This window comes from Dermacentor albipictus, unplaced genomic scaffold (assembly GCF_038994185.2).
Source record: "Dermacentor albipictus isolate Rhodes 1998 colony unplaced genomic scaffold, USDA_Dalb.pri_finalv2 scaffold_12, whole genome shotgun sequence".
Lineage (NCBI taxonomy): Eukaryota > Metazoa > Arthropoda > Arachnida > Ixodida > Ixodidae > Dermacentor > Dermacentor albipictus.
In genome coordinates, this window is record NW_027225566.1 from 4,030,967 (window position 1) to 4,055,938 (window position 24,972).

The 24,972-nt window shown below is 43.3% G+C and overlaps 1 protein-coding gene across 5 annotated transcripts in view; it reads right to left on the reverse strand.

Moving 5' to 3' along the window:
- Hgsnat (Heparan-alpha-glucosaminide N-acetyltransferase) overlaps positions 1 to 24,972 on the reverse strand; it is a 350,851-nt gene that overhangs the window by 136,510 nt on the left and 189,369 nt on the right. For all 5 annotated transcript variants that reach the window (XM_070528495.1, XM_070528497.1, XM_070528493.1 and 2 more), the window contains 2 exons: positions 16,995 to 17,146; positions 14,730 to 14,839 (listed from right to left, as the gene is read on the reverse strand). In XM_070528495.1, the coding sequence (XP_070384596.1) occupies positions 14,730 to 14,839; positions 16,995 to 17,146 (262 nt within the window). The remainder of the gene's footprint in view (positions 1 to 14,729; positions 14,840 to 16,994; positions 17,147 to 24,972) is intronic.

The window sequence follows — 24,972 nt, forward strand, 5'->3', positions numbered from 1 at the left end:
CGCGCACGTGTCATGCACCGTGAGGCGGAGAAAGACCATCTGCATTGCGAGAAAGCTAGCAAAAAAGGAAGGCGGTAGATGAAAAGACTCCAAAAGTCGAGGGGATGTTTAAAGATAGCAGAGTCGGTCTAAACTGTGATGCAGACCAGTAAACATATTAGGCATCTGGGTGCTTGTAGTGGGACCGGAGACAGCACACGTGCGTGCATAAATTGAAGAACACGTGCTATGCTCCTTAACGTCTCCTTTGCTCCTTTGCGTCTTTGCCTTCAACCACGGTTCCATAACAATGTATAACGTTACTTTGCCTGTCTGTCTTTTTATTTCGCTTTATAATTATATGACCACGTGAATACTTCTCTTGTTAACCCCCCCCCCCTTATGTAATGCCCAATAGGGCCCTTAAGGGATAATAAATGATGATGATGATGATGATGAAGAACAGTAGCACCATGTAGCACCTCTCCCTGTTTGGTGCGCTTGACCACAAGACACGGTTGTATTGCGCCAAAGCTACCTTTACAGGCGAAGCTGTCACGCGAATGAACCATCAAATGAATGAATTCGACCCACCGGATAATTCGACCAGTTTTTTCGGTCCCTTCAGGATCGAATTAACGAAAATTCATAAAATAAAAAGTTCTTAAAAGGTCATAAAAATACAGTGACGACTGATTTTTGAGATGTCTCATTTTTTGGTTGGTTGCGCTCGATTACACGGACTTCCCCGTGGTGATCGAAATTTTGGATACATTGTGGCTAATGCATACAAAATATCCCAAATATGTCACAATGCCGCAAAGATCGCAGCCTTGAACAATGTTGGTGCAATATTCAGGTTGTTTCCTCACCCTCGCTTTTATTGGCAATGTGGCTTCATGGATTTGAAAGCGCTGTGCAGCTGCTCAGAGTAAACCTCAGCTGACTCGGCATGAAATCATAGCTTCAGTCGACACCCAACGAAGGAGTACTTGTAAGGCCTAGTGGCCTACGCAGTGCGACGAAAATTTGCCGCTGGCTACTATGACGGCAGGCAGCAAGCCATCGAGGGAAACTTTCCAGCTACTATTACATTTATACGAGCTGCTCAATGGTTGTCGGCACTGGCTAGACTAACAACCATACAGGCAGCGTTTCAGTATACAGGCAACCAGCCAGAAATTACCACGAGTGTGCCTACCAAGTTCACCTATGCCTTTACTGGAAGGAACAGAATAAGCTTGTGCGCAAGCAGAAAACTGCAACTTAATTTGCACAGAACAGTTTTTTCTTATTGAGCCTTATGAAATTTATCAATTGATACGAAGCTTTTTGGCATGTTGTTGAACATTGCCGTCGGAACTCTTGCACAATGAACACTATGCACTATATGAAATGAAGACTGGTTGGATTTGATGATTTTCTGACCACAAAGGAGCCTGAAAAATAAATAACATCAACAGGAAGTATCGTCAAAGCTCGCCTCCAGAGCTCCTTGCACTTCTAAACTCAAACAATGCAAACTGTGCACTTTGGTGAACTGGGCTACACAGTTTTTCAATGAAAGGAACAGTGAAGACCAAGGAGCTTCTGTCGGGTTGTCTAATTGTTGACTTCAATGTCTATGCTGCTTTAACAGTGCCTGAAACATTGGCAGATGCTCAGGAGTTTAAGTTTTGATAAAAATATTAGACTAATATCAAGGGTGAGTTCAACACGGTGGGTTCATTCATTAATTAGCATTCCGACAGCCTATTCACAACATACTATGAGAAATCCTTCTCATAATGCGCCGTTTCCTAAAACTGTCAACAAAAGAGCTTGTAGTCAATTTTATACTGATCTTTCACATGAGCTTGACCAGCAGTCAGGTCTCCGCAAATGCCTTTATTTCTGCGCAAATAGCCTTATGCATTACTGTACAATACTGTACAATGCTGTCCCCTACTGTGCAGTGCTGTACAAATACTGTACAAAGCACACGAGGCTCCAATGTCAGTTCAAGGTAGGCGACTGGGCCAACTAGCTTACAGTGCGAAGCTGCAGAGCACTTCATTAAGAGCATGGTAGCACAACGCAAGAGAAGGACAAGGAAAGAAACAGGACGGGTGCTAACTATAACTGTGCCCAGCTACACACAATTCAGCTGTAATAATACAGTGTGCATACGTGCTTGAAGAGTTGAAAAACACATAAGCGAAAGGAAGTACACGATCGACAGTGACCCAAAGCTTCTACTCGTCATGTGTCACCTCATGAAAGTAGATAATTAGCAGATATAATTCAGCCTTTGTACATACCTATATACCTGCTATATATAACTCATGCCCTGTAACGCCATTGGTAGAAAGGACGTTGCACGTCCATCGCCATGGTCATGAATGGTGATACTCATGAATGTAAATGCGGGAACAGCCGCAAGCAACTGGAAACGTTTTGGAAGAGTGCTGGGCCTTTCTCTGGTTGATTTGTGTACCAGTGCCCATGTTGAGTGTGCGTCAGTTGTGCGTTTCGTAGATCGCAATTAATTATTTATGGCTTCTACGGGGCATGTCGTTCCTGGAAGCCACGCAGCAGTCACCGAATACTGGGTCAGCAGGTCTGAGTGCGCTGCTGTGCTGACAGTGTAGTTGATAAAGAAATGCCGAATTCCATCTGCTGATGCGGCTGCCTTGGAGTTTGTTGCCGCTGATTTTTGTACTTATACTTTGCTTTTTGTATTCCCTTTACACATTCTTCAGACATTTCGCATATTCAAGAAGTCTTTGAGCTGCGCCTGCTACGTCAGATTTGCCAAAGTGGTGCATTTGTTTACATCGACATCTACAGCCACAAATTTTAGCTTCAAATACTGTAGAAAAGGTACATCGCTGATAAAAAATAATGCCAAAGGCAGCAAAACCTACATATTTGCACAGGTGAGCCGCATTGTTCTGCCCTGAGACGAGTTAATATCAGCAGCTGAGCAACTTAAAGAACGGCAACTGCGATCCAGATACATAAATTACGGGCTGTTATTACTGATTCACGCTTTTCCTCAACTTCATCATACTTACAGTTTGGGCACGCCATAAAGGATTCCTAAAGAAAACTGTGCGCTCATTTATAAGCTGTGCAGTTCTCACGTAAACACGGATGCCATCGCTGACACCATTGGTATAACTGAGCAAAGTGGTTGCTTATGCTGCTGTACCAAATTCACCATCTCTGGTTTCTCGTTTGATGCAGAGGCAAACAATGCACCTCTGGAATTACGAAATGTATCAGCATAACAACACGTACACACCCATCCATTTACAGAGCAAACGCGACTGGCAGCCTTCAGGAATGGCGACGTATAAAGATGCTGGTACAGCCCTGTGTAACTGCTGGGCATGGGAGCAGCGCCTTCGGCACCACTCCTAATCATGAAACTTTCGCCATGAAGGTCATTCAGGTGCTCTTCGTGCCATGGTTATCGGCTGTGGTAGGCGGCTGCTCAAGCTTTTTCGCCCCGCTGTCAATGACGGCCCTTTGGATTGGCCGGCCGGACGAAATGTCAGCTGCGCAGACCTGCTGCGCGGTTGACTATGATGGGCCTGCAGCGGTACAACTCGTGTACTGCCCAACAGCGCTATGGACAACTGCATCAATCACCGGGGACGATTTAAGCAGCCGGCTCGCCAGTGTTCCCTTCAGTGGGCATTGGAGCAGCGCCTTCGGCACCGCTCCTAATCATCAAACTTTCACCATGAAGGTCTGTACCTACTTTTCCCTGTATGCTAAAAAAAAAGCGACAATCGTTGTTTGTTGCCGTTCCCATGCCCACACGTCATGCGCGAAACCTTGTTCGAGTGCTTTTCTATGGCCTTACTGTTATTGTGCCGCGGGGATATTGAATCTGACCCTGGGCCCACCACTAGAGCAGATGCACTTCTTGATGTCGAATACTTATCAGAAAACCGCGCTGAACAAATGGGTGCCCTTTTTCGGTTGCTAAAAGACGTTCACACACGCTCATTACAGAGTACAAAATTTCAAGCCGAGCTAGCAGCCGACATAAAAAGCATTAAGTCTGGACAAAAAAAAAAAACATTGAAGCCAAAGTATCCGATATCCAAACCAGACTTGACGCCCTGGAAAAGAAATCCTGTACAATAGACGACCTTGGTGCACAAATTACGCACATACAGTCAACTGCTAACTTACTGGCTATACAGAACAACCTCTTGCAGTCACGTGTTGATGAAATGGAAGATCGGTCCCGAAGAAATAATCTAATATTTTATGGTGTGCCTGATGCCAAGGAAACATGGCAAGAAACGGAAACAAAATTAATTGAAGTACTAAGTGAAATCGTAGATTCATTTCCAGCTGGTTCAATTGAACGTGCGCATTGTCTGGGCACTCTATCACCGAACAAATGCCGTCCCGTTAATGTGAAATTTGTTAACTTTAAAATCAAGGAGCAGCTCCTTTCCGCACGGAAGCTGTTGAAATAAAAAAATTTAACAGTATCTGAAGATTTCTCGTCTGCCACCCGTGTCACACGAAGAAAACTAACCGAATTCGCCAAAAACTTTCCCGGTTCCCCATCCTTTCTACTCCGCTACAACAAGCTTATTGTTAATAAGAAACACTACACTTACAACACAATCACGGATAGCATCGAAGAAATTAAAACCAATGAACGCACTGAGCGGCATGGGCCCGTCACTAACACTGCAAATGATATGCCCTAGGTAGGCGAGAGGGGCGGCTCAGTACACTCTAATTGGGACGCATTCGAAACTAAAGCAAACGAACTAATAAAAAAATACATTGCAAAGCGAGTCATCACCACCCATTCGCAGGCCCCATGGTATAACATTCATTTAAAACTGCTATCCAGCAAGAAAAAAACGTATTTATCGCGCAGCCAGGCTCTCACCTTCTGGTTTACGTTGGGATGCGCACACGACTGCATCTGACGCTTATCTTGCAGCCATCAAAAACGCCAGAGAAAACTATTAGTCTATTGTGCTTCCGTCGATGCTTGCCTCTAACGTAAAAGAAATTTTGGCGCACCATTAACCCTCCACCACACGACACTATCACTTTACATGATACTTCGGACGAACCCGTACCCAACAATCTTTATGCGACCCTTGTTAATCAAACATTTGTACAGAATTTTTCCTCTGCTTCTTCAAACGAATTACCCCTGACACAAGCGTTCAATTACGTAGCTATGCCTTCAGTACGAATCGGCGTATCTGGTGTCACTAAGCTTATCGACGGGTTAAATAACTCATCTCCTGGCTTCGACGGTATCAACACCAAAATTTTGAAAAACACTAGTGCCTACTGCTCTATTAAATTAACAAAAATATTCCAATAAACTTTGGAGACGGGTACGCTCCCCGAAAACTGGAAAGTACGAAAGGCGATCCCAATCTTCAAATCAGGCAATAAAGACTTTCCCTGTAATTATCGCCCTATTTCTCTCACCAGTAACTGTTGTAAAATACTAGAACATGTAATCTACAGCAAATTCGTTAACTTTCTGGAATCAAACACAATTTTAGCGCAGCTCAACACGGCTTTCGCAAAACATATTCATGTGAAACCCAACTTATATGTTTTACTCACGCGTTGCACCAAATCTTAGATCGATCACCTCATGCCGTTTGCTTATTCTTAGATTTTTCAAAAGCGTTTGACAAGGTTCCACATAGATTACTGCTTCATAAACTAAATCAACTAAATTTAGACACTAGTTTGTTAAAATGGATTCAATTTTTTTCTTACACATCGTTCACAGTTTTTTGTCGTCAATCAGTGTTGCTCTGCTTTTAGCCACGTTTCTTCAGGCGTTCCCCAGGGATCGGTTCTTCGACAGCTTTTGTTTCTTATCTCTATCAATGACTTGGCGCCTCTCTTAAAATCTAACGTTATTTTATTTGCTGACGACTGTATTATTTTTCGCGAAATCAGAACTGTTAATGACACTACCCACTTACAGTCCGATCTAGATGCGGTTGCTACATTGTCCAAAACGTGGTTAATGGAACTTAACACTAGCAAATGTAAAACAATGCATATTTCCCGCACTAAGACCTCCATATCTCCTTTTTACCTTAACAATGTTCAATGAGAATCAGTCACCTCGTACAAATACCTTGGCATTCACATTATTACGAACTTAACCTGGAACATTCACATTGAACATATAGTTAGCAACGCAAACCGCATGACCCGCCGTGGTTGCTCAGTGGCTATGGTGTTGGGCTGCTGAGCACGAGGTCTCGGCATCGAATCCCGGCCACGGCGGCCGCATTTCGATGGGGGCGAAATGCGAAAACACCCGTGTACTTAGATTTAGGTGCACGTTAAGAACCCCAGGTGGTCGAAATTTCCGGAGTCCTCCACTACGGCGTGCCTCATAATCAGAAAGTGGTTTTGGCACGTAAAACCCCATAATGTAATGTATGCAAACCGCATGTTAGGTTACCTAGGTCGTAACTTCCTTAGAGCGCCATCGTCACTTAAACTATTGCTGTATAAAACACTAATACGTTCCAAGCTGGAATACGCATGCTCGATATGGGATCCAAGTCGGCAAACTTGCAACGGCACTAGAACTTGTTCAAAATAACCCCGTTAGGTTTATTCTGTGCAACTAGAATAGAACCACTAGTATTACTGCCATGAAGTCTAATCTTGCTCTCCCATCCCTCTCTCTGCGCCGCCAAATTACCCGACTGACTCTTTTTCACAAGTTGTAATATCATCCTGTTCTGCGCGACCAATTTATCTCTAGGCTCCATTACCGATCCCATCGCATCAACCACAGCCCCAAAGTCGGTATCGACATTTGCAACACTAAGCATTTCTTTCACTCATTTTTGCCTAGGAATAGTCGCGATTGGTATCACCTTCCTTCTGATGCTGTATCTATAAGTGATAACCAACGCTTCCGAAATTTTCTAGCCAACAATGTATAAACAGGGTCTTGGTAATGTTGCTTCTTCATGTTATTGTGCTAATATTTTATGTATTTTTTTCAATGATATAACTAGCATTGTATAATGAGCGAATATTGTATTTTTCTTGTATATTAACACCACTCCCCTCTGGAATGCCTTTGGCCCTGAGGGTATTATAAATAAATAAAAAACTGCTTGCTGCTTATTGTGTATGCGCCGTGCGAAGTAAATAGTAGAGTTGACTACAACGATAAAGTCAGAACTGAACTGAAGCAGTTTCTTTCGTCTTAACTGCTTACTTTTAAGCTCAGGTCCCCTCGTAGCTGCAGCACAAACTCGGCGGCTCCACTAGGCCGAGCATTCGCTGAGAAGGATCAACATCGGCTTAAACTTCACGTGCGCAGCTTGAGAAGGTTGAAGCTTGTGCATTACAACTTCAAAGGCATGTTTCAACTCATTTTGAGCGCAATTAAATATGTATAGAAGCGAAGGCCCTGTGGCTATCAATGCCTTATCAGTTCAACAGCCAATCGTGCGGGCTACGGTCGAAGGACAGTGTGCATGCCGATTTTGTTGGTGCCTTCGACAAGAAAATAGGTCGTACTACAACAATTAGCACTCGTCAGTTGCGTCGTTGTCAGCCTGGAGGGATAAATGGTCTCCGCGACACTTTGTGCTGAATAGTAGGCCGATAGTTGGCCTCAGTGTCTTGTCGGTCTCGTATCGACCAGTGTTACCACCCCTTATGCCAGTGTCCCACGGCCCCTTTCAATTGTGATCAAGCCTGATGCAAATCGAAATTCTCAACCGCGATTGGCTCCCTCGAAAAAGCGAAGTGTGACTGAGAAATTCGATCCCAACCTGGCTCAATTGCAATCGAAAGTGCATACGAAACGAGTATGTGAAGTTAGGATAGCGCTACCACCACCAGCAAGTAAGACCGATACTGCAAGAAAACTTTCAGCAATCCGATGGTTTTGAAGTATCACCCTGGTATAATGCAGGGGCTTTTTTTATATGTCTGCTAGCTAGCAATGTAAACCAGCAACTACATGGTTCACGGTGTAGCCCGGACAACATCCTGGCCGCTTTCTGTTTTGCAGTGGAGTTGAAGTCTTACGCTACGCACGTTTTTGACATCGCATCGACGTAGTGCTATCAGTGGAGTTGCAATTCGGCACGAGTATTTGCAGCAGTGCACGTTCGTGCGATTTTCTTTTTTTGAGAAACCTTCCCTCAAAATCGGGCGACACGGCCGCTTTTAAAACAATCCTTCCAAAATGTTTCCCTACAAATCCTCCAGGGCAGGGGAGATGCGCTATCGCACCGTGAAAAAAGCAGATTGCTAGTACAACTTGCACATAATGAGGATAGGGGTATGGCCCCACAGGTGGCAAGTTTTTTTTCATCCACTGTCACTTCCTTTCACCTTATCATTCCTACAGTTCAATTAAAACGAGTACTTTCCGCTATGCTTTCCTTGGCTTCATTGGTTGTTGGCTTCGCAAGGTTGTGACAAACAAAAATAGCGCCCCTCAGTTCAACCCCTTCTTGTTCAAGTGAACTGACAGCGGCACAGCGCATATCTATATGTACTGGTTTCCTTCCACGCAGCATCTATTTCGATATTGTCCTGAATAAAAACGCGAGACAAGCACTTAGATGCATGTGAGGCCCATTGAGGTCTTGCATTTGGGCGCCGCAAGCTTTTAGGGCCTATCATTGGGACCAATATCTCAAAGACCACTCAGCAGAGTGAGCGACTTGGACATTTGTTTTAACAAAGTAAGTCATATTTTGTGCATTCAACACAGCCTTGGAGAAGCAAATCGGTAAATTCCCGCTTTCCGCGATCTTGGAAAACTGCCCAAGACATGCAGAACTTCAGATAGGTACATTTTATATTTCGAATTATTGATATATCAAGGTATCTTGCAGTCTGCTTCAAGTTTTATACATCTGGGATTGGCTTACTGGCAACAAAATTATTTATTAGTTTGTGAACTAAATTCTGTTACCATAATCGGAAGGAAAACTTGTGGTGACATCTGCATACAAAATGCATTCGGAATAATTTAGGCAACTTGTTAAGTCATGAACGTACAGTAAAAAGAGCAGCATAATTAGAATAGAACCTTGAATAGTCATTTTTAGTTAAAAAATGAATTAGCAACTTGGACAACTTGTAATCTGTTTATGGAGTAATTAAGTATGAGTGTTATTGTATGACTGCATAAAAAACGAATTAGAATGATGAGTGTAAAAATGATGGGTGTAACGTTAAGGGATAAGAAAAGAGCAAATTGGGTGAGGGAACAAACGGGAATTAATGACATCTTAGTTGAAATCAAGAAAAAGAAATGGGCATGGGCCGGACATGTCATGAGGGAAGATAACCGATGGGCATTAAGGGTTAAATACTTGATTCCAAGGGCAGGGAAGCGTAGTAGGGGGCGGCAAAACGTTGGGTGGCCGGATGAGATTAGGAAGTTTGCAGGCAAAACATGGTCACAATTAGTACATGACCGGGGTAGTTGGAGAAATATGGGAGAGGCCCTTGCCCTTGCAGTGGACGCAACCAGGCTGATGACGATGATGTATGACTGCATATGTCATGAGATTCTAGTTTTACAAAAAGAATGATCTGGTTAATTGCGTCAAAAGCTTTCAAAATATTCACGAATACAGCCCTGGTGAAAGATCCTTTATCCATGGAACGTTTAAGATAGTCTGTGAGATCAATAAGGCATGATCTGTGGGAAACTTGGGCCGAAAAGTAAGCTGATGTGATGTCAAAAGATTCAACTTGCTCAGATAATTAATCAACTACTTTACCAACACCTTTTTGATTATTGTAGATTATTGCAGAAAACAATGAAAAATGATGTGAGGAACCGTCCTGACCTGGAAGTGACAAAACTTGTAATTTAAGTTTTCACAAATAAACATGAGTGGTAACATGAGTAGGATGACTGCCGCTAGCCAGCTTCGTCAGGGGGGCAACCGACGTGAAAACTGTTACAACAGAGCTGTGCATGCGACTCGCGCATTGTGTCACTGAAATTGCAGGCTTCATTAGCACCAGTAACATTTCAGAACTGGCCTATGTGTGTACTTCAAAGAAATTCTCATTGTTACCTTCACAGTTGTGATGGACAAGCTTTTCTTTGTTTATGTCTTGTCTCCATCAGTACGCCGAAGAGCCCTTATGAAAAGTAATGGCAACCCTTGAGTTGTCTTGGGCCCCTCTCTGCAATTGCACCAACACTAACAATATCTAACATTGTCTACAGGAGTAAAAGCGACATGCTCTTCCTGTCATCCTGATTCCAACACAAACGGAACCTCTGTGTCAGACTTGTTCTTCCAGCAGAGCAGCTATAAAAAAACGCGAAGAAAGGAACAGAAGTGCTGCTAAGTTGCCTCAAATGTGGAATATTGGCATCCTGCCAAATTATATGGTAATTGCTCTAATCTACTGGCATTCTTAGGCTAGAATTAGTAAAGCGCAAGGCGCAATATACCAGAACAGAAGAAGAACACAAACGACCGGACCTGCGCCACTCACAACTACTTTTATTTCCGCAAGAAGCCTGCCTTATGTAGGTCAACCAAGCCGAATCACACATGAAACATTAGAAGTAAACTACAGCAATCCATCGACCACTCAGGAATCATATCTGGCACAATAGATCAAATCAGCAAACAAGAACCACACGTGGAACAGCACCGGAAGCAATTCATGGAGTACAGTAATTATCAAGCCAACGGGGAGAAAAAACGAGACATAACAAGTACGATCTACGCTTTACTATCAAACTATCCAACACCATTCAAACACCTAGGGACCAGTCAGTGATAAAACCCGCACGACTATGGGAATAATTACCAACAAATAACACGGGAAAAAAACATGAAGAAAGTGCGTCTAAGAACAGCATCTGCGTCAACTCTAAAATCTCGAATAGTCACTCACCGACAAAATTGATAGAACGTACGACCGCGCGAAAAATGAACCATGTGACAAACAATGAAATGGACAGAACAGTTCAAAGATAAAGCCTCTAAAGAACAGCGTCTGCGTCAAAACAAAAAACGGCGACAAAACGTGTAAGAGCCACTAGAAAACCATCAAAAATAAAAACGAAATAAATAAAAGGAAGACCGACAGAAAAACGTTGTTGATGATTTCTTGGTCGTATTGAAGGATTTCCCTCAGCACGAATTAGATTCTACCGTTGACAGAACAATGACTGTCTTCTCGAATCACAGCCAGGGTCTCAGGTTTACCAAGGAAGTTCCGAACAGTGGCGAACTTCAGTTTTTTGGAAATCAGGCTAGCGTTTCGAAAGAAAGGCATCTGTTGGATGTACAATCTGCGTTCTTGGAAAGGCCTGCTGCGTTTGAGAGTGTGCATTCTAAGATTGTAAAGCTTCCAATTGCTACCAATTCTCTGCAGACTGCTTCAACAAAATCTTCTTTCTATTTTGTGCAAAGTAGTTTTAGCTCTCAAATGCAACGACTACGACAGGCAGACTTCCCGCCATGTCTGATTTCAGCTGTCTGCGAAGTCGTGCTCCAAAAATGCAAGCACCCGCCCCTTATCAGGGAGCCAGTTGCACGCAATTCTGTTGCGGTAATTCCGTACCTTCATAAGGTATGCCACAATATTAAGAAAGTGATGAGCAGGCATAATGTTCAGGTTGTCTTCTCGGCGCCTTGCAAGTTGTCTAAGCTTTGTGCCATGAACCGAGAGAAACGCCCGGCTTGTTCAATTCAGCAGCAGAAGACGTTCACTGAATGCAGGACACGTGTCGTGTACAAGAACCCTCTAAGCTGTAGTCACACCTATATCGGACAAACAGGTCGATGTTTCGATGAGCGTGCAATTGAACATTTTCGTAATCTGCGCAACAATGAAGGGAGCTTCCTTGTCGAGCATTGCAGAGACTGCACTAATTGCCGTCCTCAGTTAAAAAAAAACTAAATTTTTGAAGTTTTGAAAAGACAGGTTCAAGCCGGAGATTGTGGAAACCTATTTCATCAAGAAAGAGGGGGAAAATGCGTCAGCAGGCCATCCATTGTGCTTAGTGACAAGGAGACTACATTTTTAGAAGGCTTCATTTAGGCTTCAGGTTAGGGTGATTTCATTTTTGTTATTCCGTCTGTCTTCTTTTTATTTATTTAGTCTTTTTTTTCACGATTTTTTAGTGGCCCTTACAGGTTTTGTCACTTTTTCGTTTTGACGCAGATGCTGTTCTTTAGACCCTTTATCCTTCAACTGTTCTGTCCATTTCATTGTTTGTCACATGGTTCATTTTTGGGGAGGTCGCACGTTCTATCAATTTTATCGGTGAGTGACTATTAGAGATTTTAGAGTTGACGCAGACGCTGTTCTTAGACGCCCTTTCTTCATGTTCTTTCCGTGTTATTTGTTGGTCATTATTCCCATACTCGTGCGCATTTTAACACTGACTGGTCCTTAGGCGTTTGAATGATGTTATGTGTTGGATAGTTTCATAGTGAAGTGTAGATGGCACTTGTTATGTCTCGTTTTTTGTCACCGTTGGCTTGGTAACGACTGTGCTCGATAAATTTCTTCCCGTGCTGCTCCACGTGTGGTTCTTATTTGCTGATTTGACCTATTGTGCCAGATATGATTCCTGAGTGGTCGATAGATTGCTGTAGTTTACTTTTAATGTTTCGTGTGCGATTCGGCTTGGTTGACCTACATAAGGCAGGCTTGTTGCGAAAATAAACTTAGTTGTGAGTGTCGCTATTCCTGTCGTTTGTGTTCTTCTTCAGTCCTGGTCTATTGCGCCTTGCTTTTTACTCATTCAAGCGCGAACCAACCAGCGCAAACAAGAGTTTTAGTTCAGCTAGAAGTTCCTGTCCAAGCGTCCCTAACCTTAATCTATAGACCGCTTACAGCGGTTAGTTTGCGGACAATAAAAGAGATGACACTACCGCCTCGAAATCATGGCGCACTCTTTCAGTGCAGCCATGCATTCACTTAGGCAGTTAGAAGGCCAAAACCTAAGTGAATGCATGTCATGACAGTAGGAAGGGTGCTTCCATGGCATGAATAAAATCAGGAAAAAAATGGCATCCAAGAACGCTGTTCTATATTTGGTAGTCCAGAGCTCATATTCAAAGACTGTGCATGCACCAACGTAGCTCAAGAGGACTGCAAGATATCCAGAAAAGGACTGTACAACATTGCTTCCTGCTATGACTTTCAAGTGGAATGTGCCACGCTTTGCTGCAGCAGTGGTTGTCTTTCTATTCACTCTCATGCATGCTTCACCAGTATATAAATCAAAACACAGCTTCAACAATGTTCAGAAAGTGATGTGCATGTAAATACGACAGTGGATTCACCGTGCTTGTTACACTGTATTTGTTGTTTTATTTATTAAGCAAATGTTTACTTCAGTACATGCGGTTGCTGAAACTATGACCCTTACATTACGTAATTGTGTAATATACTTTGCTATCACAATCAATGCTTCACTTTTCAAGCAAAACTTTGACTTTTTGTAATGCGTTTTGTATCGGCAGAGTTATCGGCAATGAAGTGCTGACCTTTCCCTGCCCTAGCATTTTATCTTTTTTGTCATTCCTGCTACGCTTGTAGCTGTGCTGCTGTGCCAATGCAAAATGATGCTTAACATGTTTCGTCAATATTCCTGCTGAACTTTAGTATCACCAGAGGCACAAGATGGCTTGGAGACCACACACTCCTTGGCGATCGCTGCACATATACCTAGAACAAAGTGGGCCCCTACATACAAAATGTCAAAACATCAATGCTCAGATACTGTTCCTTGCGAACACCTACAGCATTCCTTCATAAGGAACTGAGACTGGAATGATGAGTGTAAAGACCCGCTGCAGTAGCTCAGTCACTATGGCATCGCACTGCTGAACACAAGCTCGCAGGCTTGATCCTGGCCGTATTCTGATAGGGGTGGAATGCAAAAACGCTCGTGTACTGTGCATACGGTGCATTTTGAAGAACCTATGCTAGTAACAATTAACCCAGGGTTCCTTACTAAGGCATGCCTCATAATCATAATGCGGTTTCAGCGTATCAAAAGCCTTAAAATTTACTTTTTTACGTACTAGAGTTTGGAGACTGCCCATACACCAGGTCAGATAAGGCCACGGCGCTGTACACAACCACTGGAAATCTGTGTACTCCAACACACTGTTTTTCCCAACCAGCAATAAATAGATGTGCCTGCAAATTGTTTTCATTTACCATAGGATTACCAGAAGTGTTCCACACAATAACCAATAATGGTTAGCACGACTTCAGTGCTGTCCCAACTATTTCCTCACCTAAACACGCACCTGCTCTATTTAGCTGTATCATCACACGTGCTTTAAGATAGCAATTATCAACATACCTGAATACATGCGGATTTTCCAAAGTGAAGCTGGGAACACAAGCAAGCAAGGCATTTTGTTGCTGTACAAGAAATCTAGCAACACAATGCTGCACCATTGGAGAACAGCATTGCACACTGGCGTGGCTACGCTTCCTCAGAATATTTCACCACAGTCAATTATTCGTGAATTTGAATAGCTATTCATTTCTTGTGATATGAATAAAAATGGAGTAGTTCATCACCTACAGAATGCTTCAAGCAATTCTAGACCCAGCACCAGCAGTCCTGGTACTGAGTCCTAGAAAAAGTAGACAACCAAGAAAATACAAGGCTCTGTTTCAGAGGACAGCTCCACTTGCGTAATGAGCCATTTCACGTGTGTCATCATAGAACTTGGTGATGCACTCACCAGGAGTCCCTCATGTGGCTTGGCAAACAGAAGGTGTATCGTGGCAGCCACTAGATAGGAGAAGGCCAGGCGTTGCAGTACACCAGGAATACGCAGCATGTTTATGTCAACTGCACGGACCAGCAGCGAGAGCATGAATAACATTCAAACAATGAACTAATCTCTTCGAACACAATCCACAATCTATTAAAAATTTGTGTTATAGTGAAAGCTTTTACTGCAATTGCCAAAAATTTGGGGGGGGGGCGGAATTGCTGTCAATTAGCTTTTTGAACTGACTCTCGCAATGTTGCTGTCAGGTAAGATTATGACACTGGGCCGCTTTGATTTTACACTTCCGGCTGCCAGCGGGCTGCCAGAGCCAGCCAGAGTACCTTCGTTTTTCTCGGGTTGCTTGACCCACCGCACGACGCACTTCCGCTGCCCATTCGCTTTACTTCTTTTTACCGACGAAAAATTCCGAGAAAATGCGAGTGATACACCGGAACGTACAGTATATGCAGTGATATCTGCCGTTTCTATAGTTAGTTGAAGCGTCACATCTAGCCATTGTTCGCTCCTTCGCATATTTGTGTGGCAGCTCGAAGCCAATGTGTTCTAACTAGGCCATTGATGTCAAAAGAATGGACTAGTTGAGTAATGGCCACACCTTCAAGACCATGAGAACTTGCTGCCCTCACAATCGACCAGTACTCTTTTTCGTGTGACTTTTCGCTGGTCACAGACGTAGTGCATTTTTCGGCACCAGCCGCAGCACCAGCTAATTTAAAACATGGACAGAAGAGAAGCACCATCAGCCGGAATAACTTTCTGAAATCGAAGTCTAGGCAGGCCAGCATGAAATTTTATACGTATGAGAGGTACTCGATATACGGTTTCTCCAGCTGCTGCGATGCTGGCAGCACGTTTACGTTTATCCCGCGGCCAGCTGTCCTGAAGTTCTGTTCTGCAAACATTGGGCAGCTTTGGGTTGTCTTGGAATCCCAGCCCATTTGTCTTCCCATCAGGTCCGAAGCTAGCTAACTGGCTACAGTCTGGCTGCCAGCGGCCTGCCAGAACTCTGAAAATCGAAGAGGCCCCCTGAATTCACAACTTACAAAATATATATATGCTGTTGAAAATGATACAATTTATGATGTGGCTCGCTTAACAAACACTGCACTCTACACGACAAAACTAAACAAGTAAAGTCTCTCATATTTAACATTGAATGGGTGTTCATGCAGAAAAAAGATGTTAGCTACTGGTTAGCGTTAATGCTGCAATAAAGCTGTACTGAGTGAACTAAGGTCCTCTGGAAGTACATGGGACCGCCGAGGCAGATTACTATGCTATGTGAGGTGTTCAAACTCTCTTTGCAAGCAAACAAAATGCACCATTATGCTCTGCCATCGACAAAAGTGATGTTGCACCCATTTAGCTTAAAGCAATGACGTGCCCATCATTAAATATAAAATTTAGCACATGGCTCAGTTTTCTAATCAACAGTGTCTGGGTGGAAGGCTAACATGAGGCGGAGGACTTTTGGCTTTTGCCTTGCTAGTCAGGAGTAAGTCGCACATCAAACGGAATGAAAATAAAAAGAACAGTTATAGTATAACCAACACTGCAGGGCATGTCATTGCTGTTGATCCCAGATGTATCCAAATTAAAAAGGTAGCGTCATAACTTGATACATTGATCATTCATAATATAATACATGCCTATTATCTTAACACTATGCAGATCTCAGACAGTTTCTTGAGATCGCACAAAGCGGAAACTTAATAATTTGTTTATACAAGACCAAGTCGAAAGCATAAAACTTTACTTCTCATTTCCTTGTAGACAAATGTTGCAAGTGCCTTGCACTGCGACACAGAACTCATAAGCCTGTGTCACCTGGGAACAAGACTGCAGTGCTATACAGTGCTATGGGATTTCCAATGGGTTGTTACAACTCTTCGATATAGAAAATAACTCAATATGTAGGATATCAACTGTACCATACAATGGTCAATGAAATATCAGCTACTATAGGTTATGCCACAAAGAAGGAAAAAACTGACTACAGGTGAGAGTAATGCATGAAGAATAGTTGCATTACCAAGATCGTGTTGCTATTCACATTGCAAGGAAAAGGAAATCAATTTGGACATTCACGTGTCACCACGACAGAGCAGCAGCCTAATTTGATTTTTGAAAACTTACATGAAAGGTGCACCAGTGGTATAAGGGTGGGAAGAAAACACAAAAAACAAGGCTCTGCCACTTGCTGCAACTCACCGTCACCAGAAAGAGTGTTGGTCACTATGCCGAGCCCAAAAAGGATGAGGGTGCGCTTCACAATTTGCAGGAATATGCGACCTCTGGTGACTGATTTGCGAAGGAGTGACCGTATGGTCATGGCCAGTGAGACACCCATGATCCACACAAACCTGCATTACAGGAAAGGAGACGTCAGCCACAAGATGTAGAACTGTGAGTGCATCGCACTCCTAGTACAGTATGCGTTACTGCAGAAAAAGAATTAAAGCAAAATAAGTGTAAAAAACTGAAGAAGCCAGTTCACCCACGAAAATTTCATTTTTATGTATGGGCACGTCTTGATCAAACTTGCAGCACTTGTGCATTCAGACGTTCGGATTCCAAATATGCAATGGATAGTTCGATCTGTGTAGCTAGAAGTTCTTAATATGTCCATAAATGAGACACATGTTTTTTTTGTGTTGACTAGTTGGAGGTGACCTCCCTATAAACTAGTGGTTCTTATGAAGAAGACTGATACATCAAAATGACATTGAATGATCAGAGTTTGAAGTGCTGCAAGAATGAATGTTCTAGACTAATTTGGTCAAGCTATAGCATGTAAAACATTTTAAAGAACCCATACCCTGGATAAATCATGAAATATTGAAAACAGTTTTAATGATATTAATTCATATAGTAGGTCTACTTTATTCTCCACTCTAACTTTCTGACAAAACGAAGACTTATATTGCGATATGATAAGCAGAACCAGGGATATTGTTGCTCCAACACTGGGGCGTTATCAGGATTGCTGTTTTGAAAAATGAGAGAACAGACTTCACATGTTCATGGTGATAACGTTAAAGACTAAATTGATTAAGGATGGTACAGGGGCCCATTCAAGGAAAAGTAAATGCTTTAACCAAGTTGGAACAAAGGAACAAGAAAAGTTTTTGGGCCAATTTTCGGCTCCAAAGAGAAGTGTCTTCCTTCAAGAAAGTTGATTTTGGTGAGGACGCTGTTGAAACAGATCCATTTCTTTCTCTAATGTCTTACTCTGCAGTAAACACCGCTCGTTTGAATGAAGATAAGGATGACAAACAATGCACGTAATAATAGCAGTCAATAAATTCTGAAGTGGCAAAGCTTAAGGGTACATCTGACGGTTAATATTCAGAAAACAGAAGCAATGTTCATCAGCCTGGCAAGAGAATGAGAGTTTGTCCCTGGTCATGTGCCTCTTGTAGTGGCAAAGCAGTACAATTTATCTAGGCGAAGGAGTTTCAGGGCACCGTGAAAAAAAAGAAATCTGCAAACGAACAAAAATCATTGCAGCACGTACGTCAAATCAAGAATGGCAGCTTACAAACACAATCTTTATAAAGAAGAGTTATACAATCAGTGCATTCTACCAGTACTAAATTATGGGGTTAAAACTGGCCGTACAACAAACTTTAATAGAAGCCAGGGACTGCACAACAAGTTATGGAAGGAAAAATGATGAAAAAGGAACGTTAAGGAATAGGAACATAGCAGTATGGATGAGAAAGCAAATGAGGGTAACTGAGACATGGTGAAATACTGCGCTGTGGAAGCAAGACTATAATGTCGAGGGCATGATTAACCCAGACACTAGACACACACACTGCATTTCATGTGTCTACATTCCGTTTCATCCATAGCCGGCAATGTTACGAAGGCTAGTGACTTCTCTCCCTGTTTGCATCCACAATCGAAATGTAGTGTGTCACATATGAAAGGAAAGATATCAGGTATGCACCATGTAATGCGATCCAAAACTAAGACTCGTGCCGTCAAACATTTCGTGAAGTATGCTGTATTAAAACATGTAGTAACGTGTGACGTATTTAGTATATGAAAGGCGTTCGAGATATAAACCTATTTACCAGCAAACATGCGGAGCAACATGTTCTTGCAACCAGCAGCCACAATGAATTCCTTGCGCTAGGGACCAAAACCCAGCACAGTTACACCTCGATATAACGAAGTAGGTAAAATCTGCAATTCGGTTCGCTATATAGCAGTTTTGTTGTTAACACATTTGACGTCTTATGCAAATAAGCAGTCATCGATTGATTTTTCTTACACGGGAAGGGGCTGCAGAATTTTCCCAATTATCGGGCAACCGATAAAAGCTAATTTGAACGAGAAACTTCATTTTGATAAAGTTGGATGTCGGCGACGAATGATATGGTTTCATACCACGTCAACAATATCTTCACATCGGGGGCACGAATTAAGCGAAGCCAACTGCGCTTTCGCGTGCACTTCACCCCCGCAGCTGATTGCGCTGCCTGCACTGAGACAGCGCTATCATGAAAAGTGCCGGCAGCGGGTAGCAAATGCTTCGCGGCCTCTCGCCCTAACGGGTCACTGAAACTCGACATCATATATGCAACCTTCAATGCTAAACACACGGGAAGACAGCTTTTATGATGCCCCATGGTCTCGGCATGCCCACCTCTAAAGCCGGGTGTGCTGCTGCATATGCGCTCAGCCGTGCTTACAACCATGCGCAGCCACGGCCGAGACGCATGCCATAAATCGCGACATGCGCCCACTTAAATCACATTCCCCCCGCCCTCGAGCGCGCTTGATCGCGTTACCGCGAAGTCGCTCCCCTTCTTTTCCTTTGCTCGCGCGAGAAGGCAGTACTCGTGAAGCCACGTGCACCATCTTTCTTCTCTTACTTTTGCACACTTTCACTCGCACCGAAAGCACAAAGTATGCGGTGCGCGATAAGATCTTATCGCACTTGGACTTTATACAGAACGCGATGCAGCTCCACTTCGGAAGTAACTCTTATAGTGCCGCGCACGCGATTTGAGAGGTACGTTTGCAAGCCACAGCTTGTAATTCAATCAGTTGACCATCTACCTCCACGGAAGTGTAGAGTTATTGTCTCGGCATTCCTTTGCTGAGCAAGCAAAATTTTGTTATATTGAAATTGCATACAAACATACTTCGTTATACTGAGGTTGTAAATGCAAAATATTCTATGGACAAGAGGTTATGAAAACTTAAATACTTCGTTATAACAAGAATTTCATTATATTGAAGTTTGTTCTAATGAGGTTTATATGTGCTATGTTACCTACAAGAAGCACAAACCTGTACAAGTAATACGTGATTTGACGTAAACTTGCGTCCACAAGTAGCAGTTGCAATATATGAAGTAGCCTATCATAGAAAACATTGCTGACTAAAAACAACTGCACTGTGAAACACGCGGAGTGAGACTTGTATGGCTACACTACATGTGTAACTGCTCCATTGCTGCCTGCTCATTCTGGCCTTGTCATTAGTCTTAATTTTTGCAATGCAGTGTTCCACCATGTCTTAGAACCAACTGGCGCACAATAACACATTATTAGGGGCAGCTGATATTCTAGTTGAGAATAAACTGAAGTAGTGGAGTTGGGCAAGTCATGTGGTCAGCAGGACAGGTAGCTATTACAGCACCATAGTTGTTGCCAAAAAAGGAGAAATGGAAATAGTGGGGGAGAAATGAGCGTAAAATCAGTATATGAAGTGATGAGGTTAGGAATTTTGCATGCATAAAGGGGCAAAAGGATAGACAGTTGGGCGAGTTGGTACGGTAACATGATTTTGGCTTCTAGCGCGAAGTGAAACACGGATACAGAAAGGAGCAGACAGGACGAGCGCTAACTCTCAACTAAATTTTTATTAAAACGAAGAACATATATGTAGGTGATTGCAAAAACCGTAGCATAAGAACATGAAAAGGTACAAAGCATCAGTTAAACATATCAGGGGGTATGGAAGTCAAAGAACAAAAATTACTTCAGATTAGTAAACGTATTGCGAAGGTACTGAAATTCGCAATCTAGCAGTACCTTCGCAATACGTGTACTAATCTGAAGTAATTTTTGTTCTTTGACTTCCATACCCCCTGATATGTTTAACTGATGCTTTTTACCTTGTCATGTTCTTATGCTACGGTTTTTGCAATCACCTATATATATGTTCTTCGTTTTAATAAAAATTTAGTTGAGAGTTAGCGCTCGTCCTGTCTGCTCCTTCCTGTGTCCGTGTTTCACTTCGCGCTAGAAACCAAAATCATAAAGGGGCAGATGGATAAAAAAAGAAAAAAAAGGGTAACTGGAGGTTGGTGGCAAAAGAGTTCATGCTGCGGTGAACGTAAATAAGCTGGTCATGGTGAACAGGATTTTAACAAGAATATAGCTGTGCTCTTTCTATTTACTTAGAGACAGGCAGATGGATATCCTCCATTAATATTGACATAACAAACGGAAACTGATGTGCAGGATATGAGAACATATTCGATTCTTGAAGCTGACTTCGTGCAGTACTGATAGACAGCACATATATTGGAGCCGCCCAAACTTAAGTTTCAATGAAAATGCACCAACTAGCCCGTGAACGTTTTTACCACAAATACATAAGCTATTGAGGTATTTCCGAGAAAAAAAGTAATTATTGAAAACACTGCAGTGGTGAGAAGTTAAAAATAAGATTGTTTCTATAGTGGCCCATCATCTCTGCCGGTGGACATTGGAAATTGTATGATAATTGCTAAATACGTAATTAAATGCAATGCAACAATTAGCATGTTACATATATATGTGTGTGTGTGTGTGTGTGTGTGTGTGTGTGTGTGTGTGTGTGTGTGTGTGTGTGTGTGTGTGTGTGTGTGTGTGTGTGTGTGTGTGTGTGTGTGTGTGCGCGTGTGTGTGTGTGTGTGTTACTTTAGGGCGCATGTTACAGCAGCAGAATTGAAGATGGTCAGTGCTCAAGGCACGTCCCTTTGCTCACATTATTGAATTAAAGTACGTGGGTTTACGTGCCAACATCCCGATCTGATTATGAAGCACGCCATTGTGGGGCACTCCGGATAAATTTTGACCGCTTGGTATTCTCTAAGGTGCACCTAATGAAAGTACACAAGTGTTCTTGCACTTCGCCCCCATCGAAATGCGGCCACTAAGCTAGCGCGTGTCTCCGCTTCTACTCCAGCGTATGGCGCGGCATAGCATGGCGGCGCGCTTCCCACCTTCGAGATAACCTATGGCGGGTTTGAAGGCTAGCTGACCCGAGATGGCTGATGGCTTCATGTGCGCTGTGTGACACGGTGCTTGCTAATTTTTTTTTAGTAAGCAATTGTTTACAGAAGTTTACACAGTTGATAAAACTACTAAACTTAATGCATATAGCTGTCTAATAATTCGTTATCTCAAACAATGGTTCACCTAGCTGGCGGGCGAAAACGGCTTTTTCTGCTATTGATGCCAACGAAATCATAAGATTCAAGGTCCTCACTATGCAATGGTCACAAGAAGGCGATGGGTGGATGGGTTGACTGATTGATGGATCTATTTATTTATTTATTTACCCATTCATTTATTTATTTACTACTGGATTTAACTCCCCAAAGCAACATAGAGACTTCAAGAGATACCGTAGTGGAGGGTTCCGAATAATATTTGACAACCTGGAAACCTTCAATGTAGACTTCCAGCTTCGTACACAAGCGTTTATGCATTGCGCCCCTATTTCAAAGCAGCCACCGTGACTTGGAATTCTATTTCGCAGCTTCGTGCCGAGCAGCTGCATGATGCTACCACTGAACCGTCATGAACTAATAAGGTTAAGAGCAGAAAAAAACTCAGTGCTCTCCACTCTGTGAAGAAGGATGACCAGCGAAGCTGTGTATGTGGGCCCCTTAATGGCGAACTGCCCCTCCGCTGCAGATCGGCGCGAGAGTGCACCATCTTCGGGTTCGGCCCACGTGCCTGCTTCACCTCCGCCGCGGGTGAAACCGACATTGCAGTTCGTCGGGATCGGCCCATGCATGGGGAGTGCTTACCGCCTGCTTCACTTCCACCGCGGGTCGGGCCGGCATTCCACTATGTTTAGGATCGGCTCACGTATGGGGAGTCCCTAACGCCTGCTTCACCTCCGCCGCGGGTCGGCCCAGCATAGCGCTATGTTTGGGATCGGCTCACGCATGGGGAATGCCTAACGCCTGTTTTACGTCCGCCGCGGGTCGGCCCGACGTTGCACTATCTTTGGGATCGGCTCACGTATGGCGAGTGCCTAACGTTCGCTTCACCTCCGCCGCGGGTCGAGCTGGCATTGCACTATGTTTGGGATTTTTTTTTTCTACACGCAGCCACGATAGTGGGAAAAGTAGCCCTTAACACCTTCACTGTCAAAGTGCTCGTTGTGTGAAGCATAATTGCAACAGTTAGTAGAAATTAAGATCACAAAGGGAAGTGAAATAAGAGGGAATATGAGAAAGAAAGGGGCTTAGTAAACGAGGAGAGAACTGCATATTACTGAATTTTGTTTTCATTAGTGACATGTAGTCTTCCACTTATTTTTTTTTTCATTTCAGGACTTACTCCATCAAGAAAGAGAATAAATTTCCCTTGCAATTAAAGAACAGGTTTGTTCTCTTGCATTTCTTAGCTTGAACAAGCATTGTGACTAGTTTAAGAGCAACTGGTCATGACATAATGTGCATACTGCAACGAAACTTGCCAAACTTTAACTATCTAAAAACAAATAAACGTTTTTTTTCTTGATGATGTGAAATGATGTGATAGCTGGCGCTATGTGATACACAGTAAGTCTAGCACTCTTTGGTCTGGTATCAATTAGAGCAAACATTTCCAGATGCGCACCAGCAATCTGCTTTTGTGAAGAGGGAAACATCCTTCAGTGTCGACTGTAATCCATGTTGTCTTTGTTTGTGTAGGTGGCGCTACTTGTGGTAATGAAGTGCAAGGACAATAGTTTTTCCTTCTCATTACTACACAACTTTTCACTCCTTACCTCCTCCTAAGCTTTGTTTATATTATTTCAGCTTGGTGCTTTTCCATAGCTCAGCTGAGGGAGCTGAGCCTAGCCTAGCATCAGCCAGTCAGAGCTAAGTGCGTGGTCCTTTCTTGCTGTATCATCGGCAGAAGTGCAATAGTATTATGCACAATGAAACGTACGTTTTGGTGCAGTATTGCTTTGAGCAAACATAAGAAGAATTCGGAGCCATTTCCTGTCGAGAAAGAGAGCGAAACCTTTTATTGTAGAGGTCACACTTCCTTTTATTGTAGAGGTCAGTGGTGAAGTGGAGAAGACACTGGCTATTTCTTCCTCGTCTTTCTTATTCTGCCTTCCACATCTGAATCTTGGCCAGTCATCGACAGTGGGTATGTGCCATTAGAAATGGGAAGCCAACAAACCTATTGCTGGCTTTTCACCTCGGTGCTCACTCATAGATGTACGAGGGAATGTGACATCAGCCAATCATACTGTGCTGCAGCTGTATCATACTTGGCTACCACGGAAGCAGACGAGCTGACAGCAGCGCATCCTTCTTTGCCCTAACCACTTCTGCGCATGCGGCACCCTCTCACACGAAGGTATAAAAGCAAACATAATAAAGAGACAGGCAGTTTTAGATGCCCGACCACTGTGTGTGTCGTCTTGCTCAGACAAGCACGATACATGGCGTCAGAAGTGCTCGCAGCCGCACGGCAGGAAGCAAGTCATGGACGCCTTAAAGCTACCCTGCCCGCATAGTTGACCGGCAATGTCAGAATGAACTGGGAACTCTTCAAGCAAAGACTGGACCTATTCCTGACGGCTACCTCAACAGGCCATCCCAAGACAGAAGCGGTCAAGGCGGCGATCCTCCTGAGCGCCGCGGGTGATGAAGCGCTTGAGGCCTATAACAACTTGACATTCGCCGAAGGTGAGCACAACGATGACTACGAGGCACTACTGCGGAAGTTTGACGCATACTTTATTGAGCAAGGGAACGAGGTTTACGAACGCCATTTGTTCCGTATGCGAGTCCAAGATGAGGGAGTGCAATTCGAGTGGTTTGTACGCGACCCGAGGACGCAATCCAAACTTTGTAATTTCGGGACCATTGAAGAGTCTCTGATTAGGGACCAGAGTGTATTCGGGACTAATAACAAGACTTTCCGAGAGAAAATGTTGCGGAACA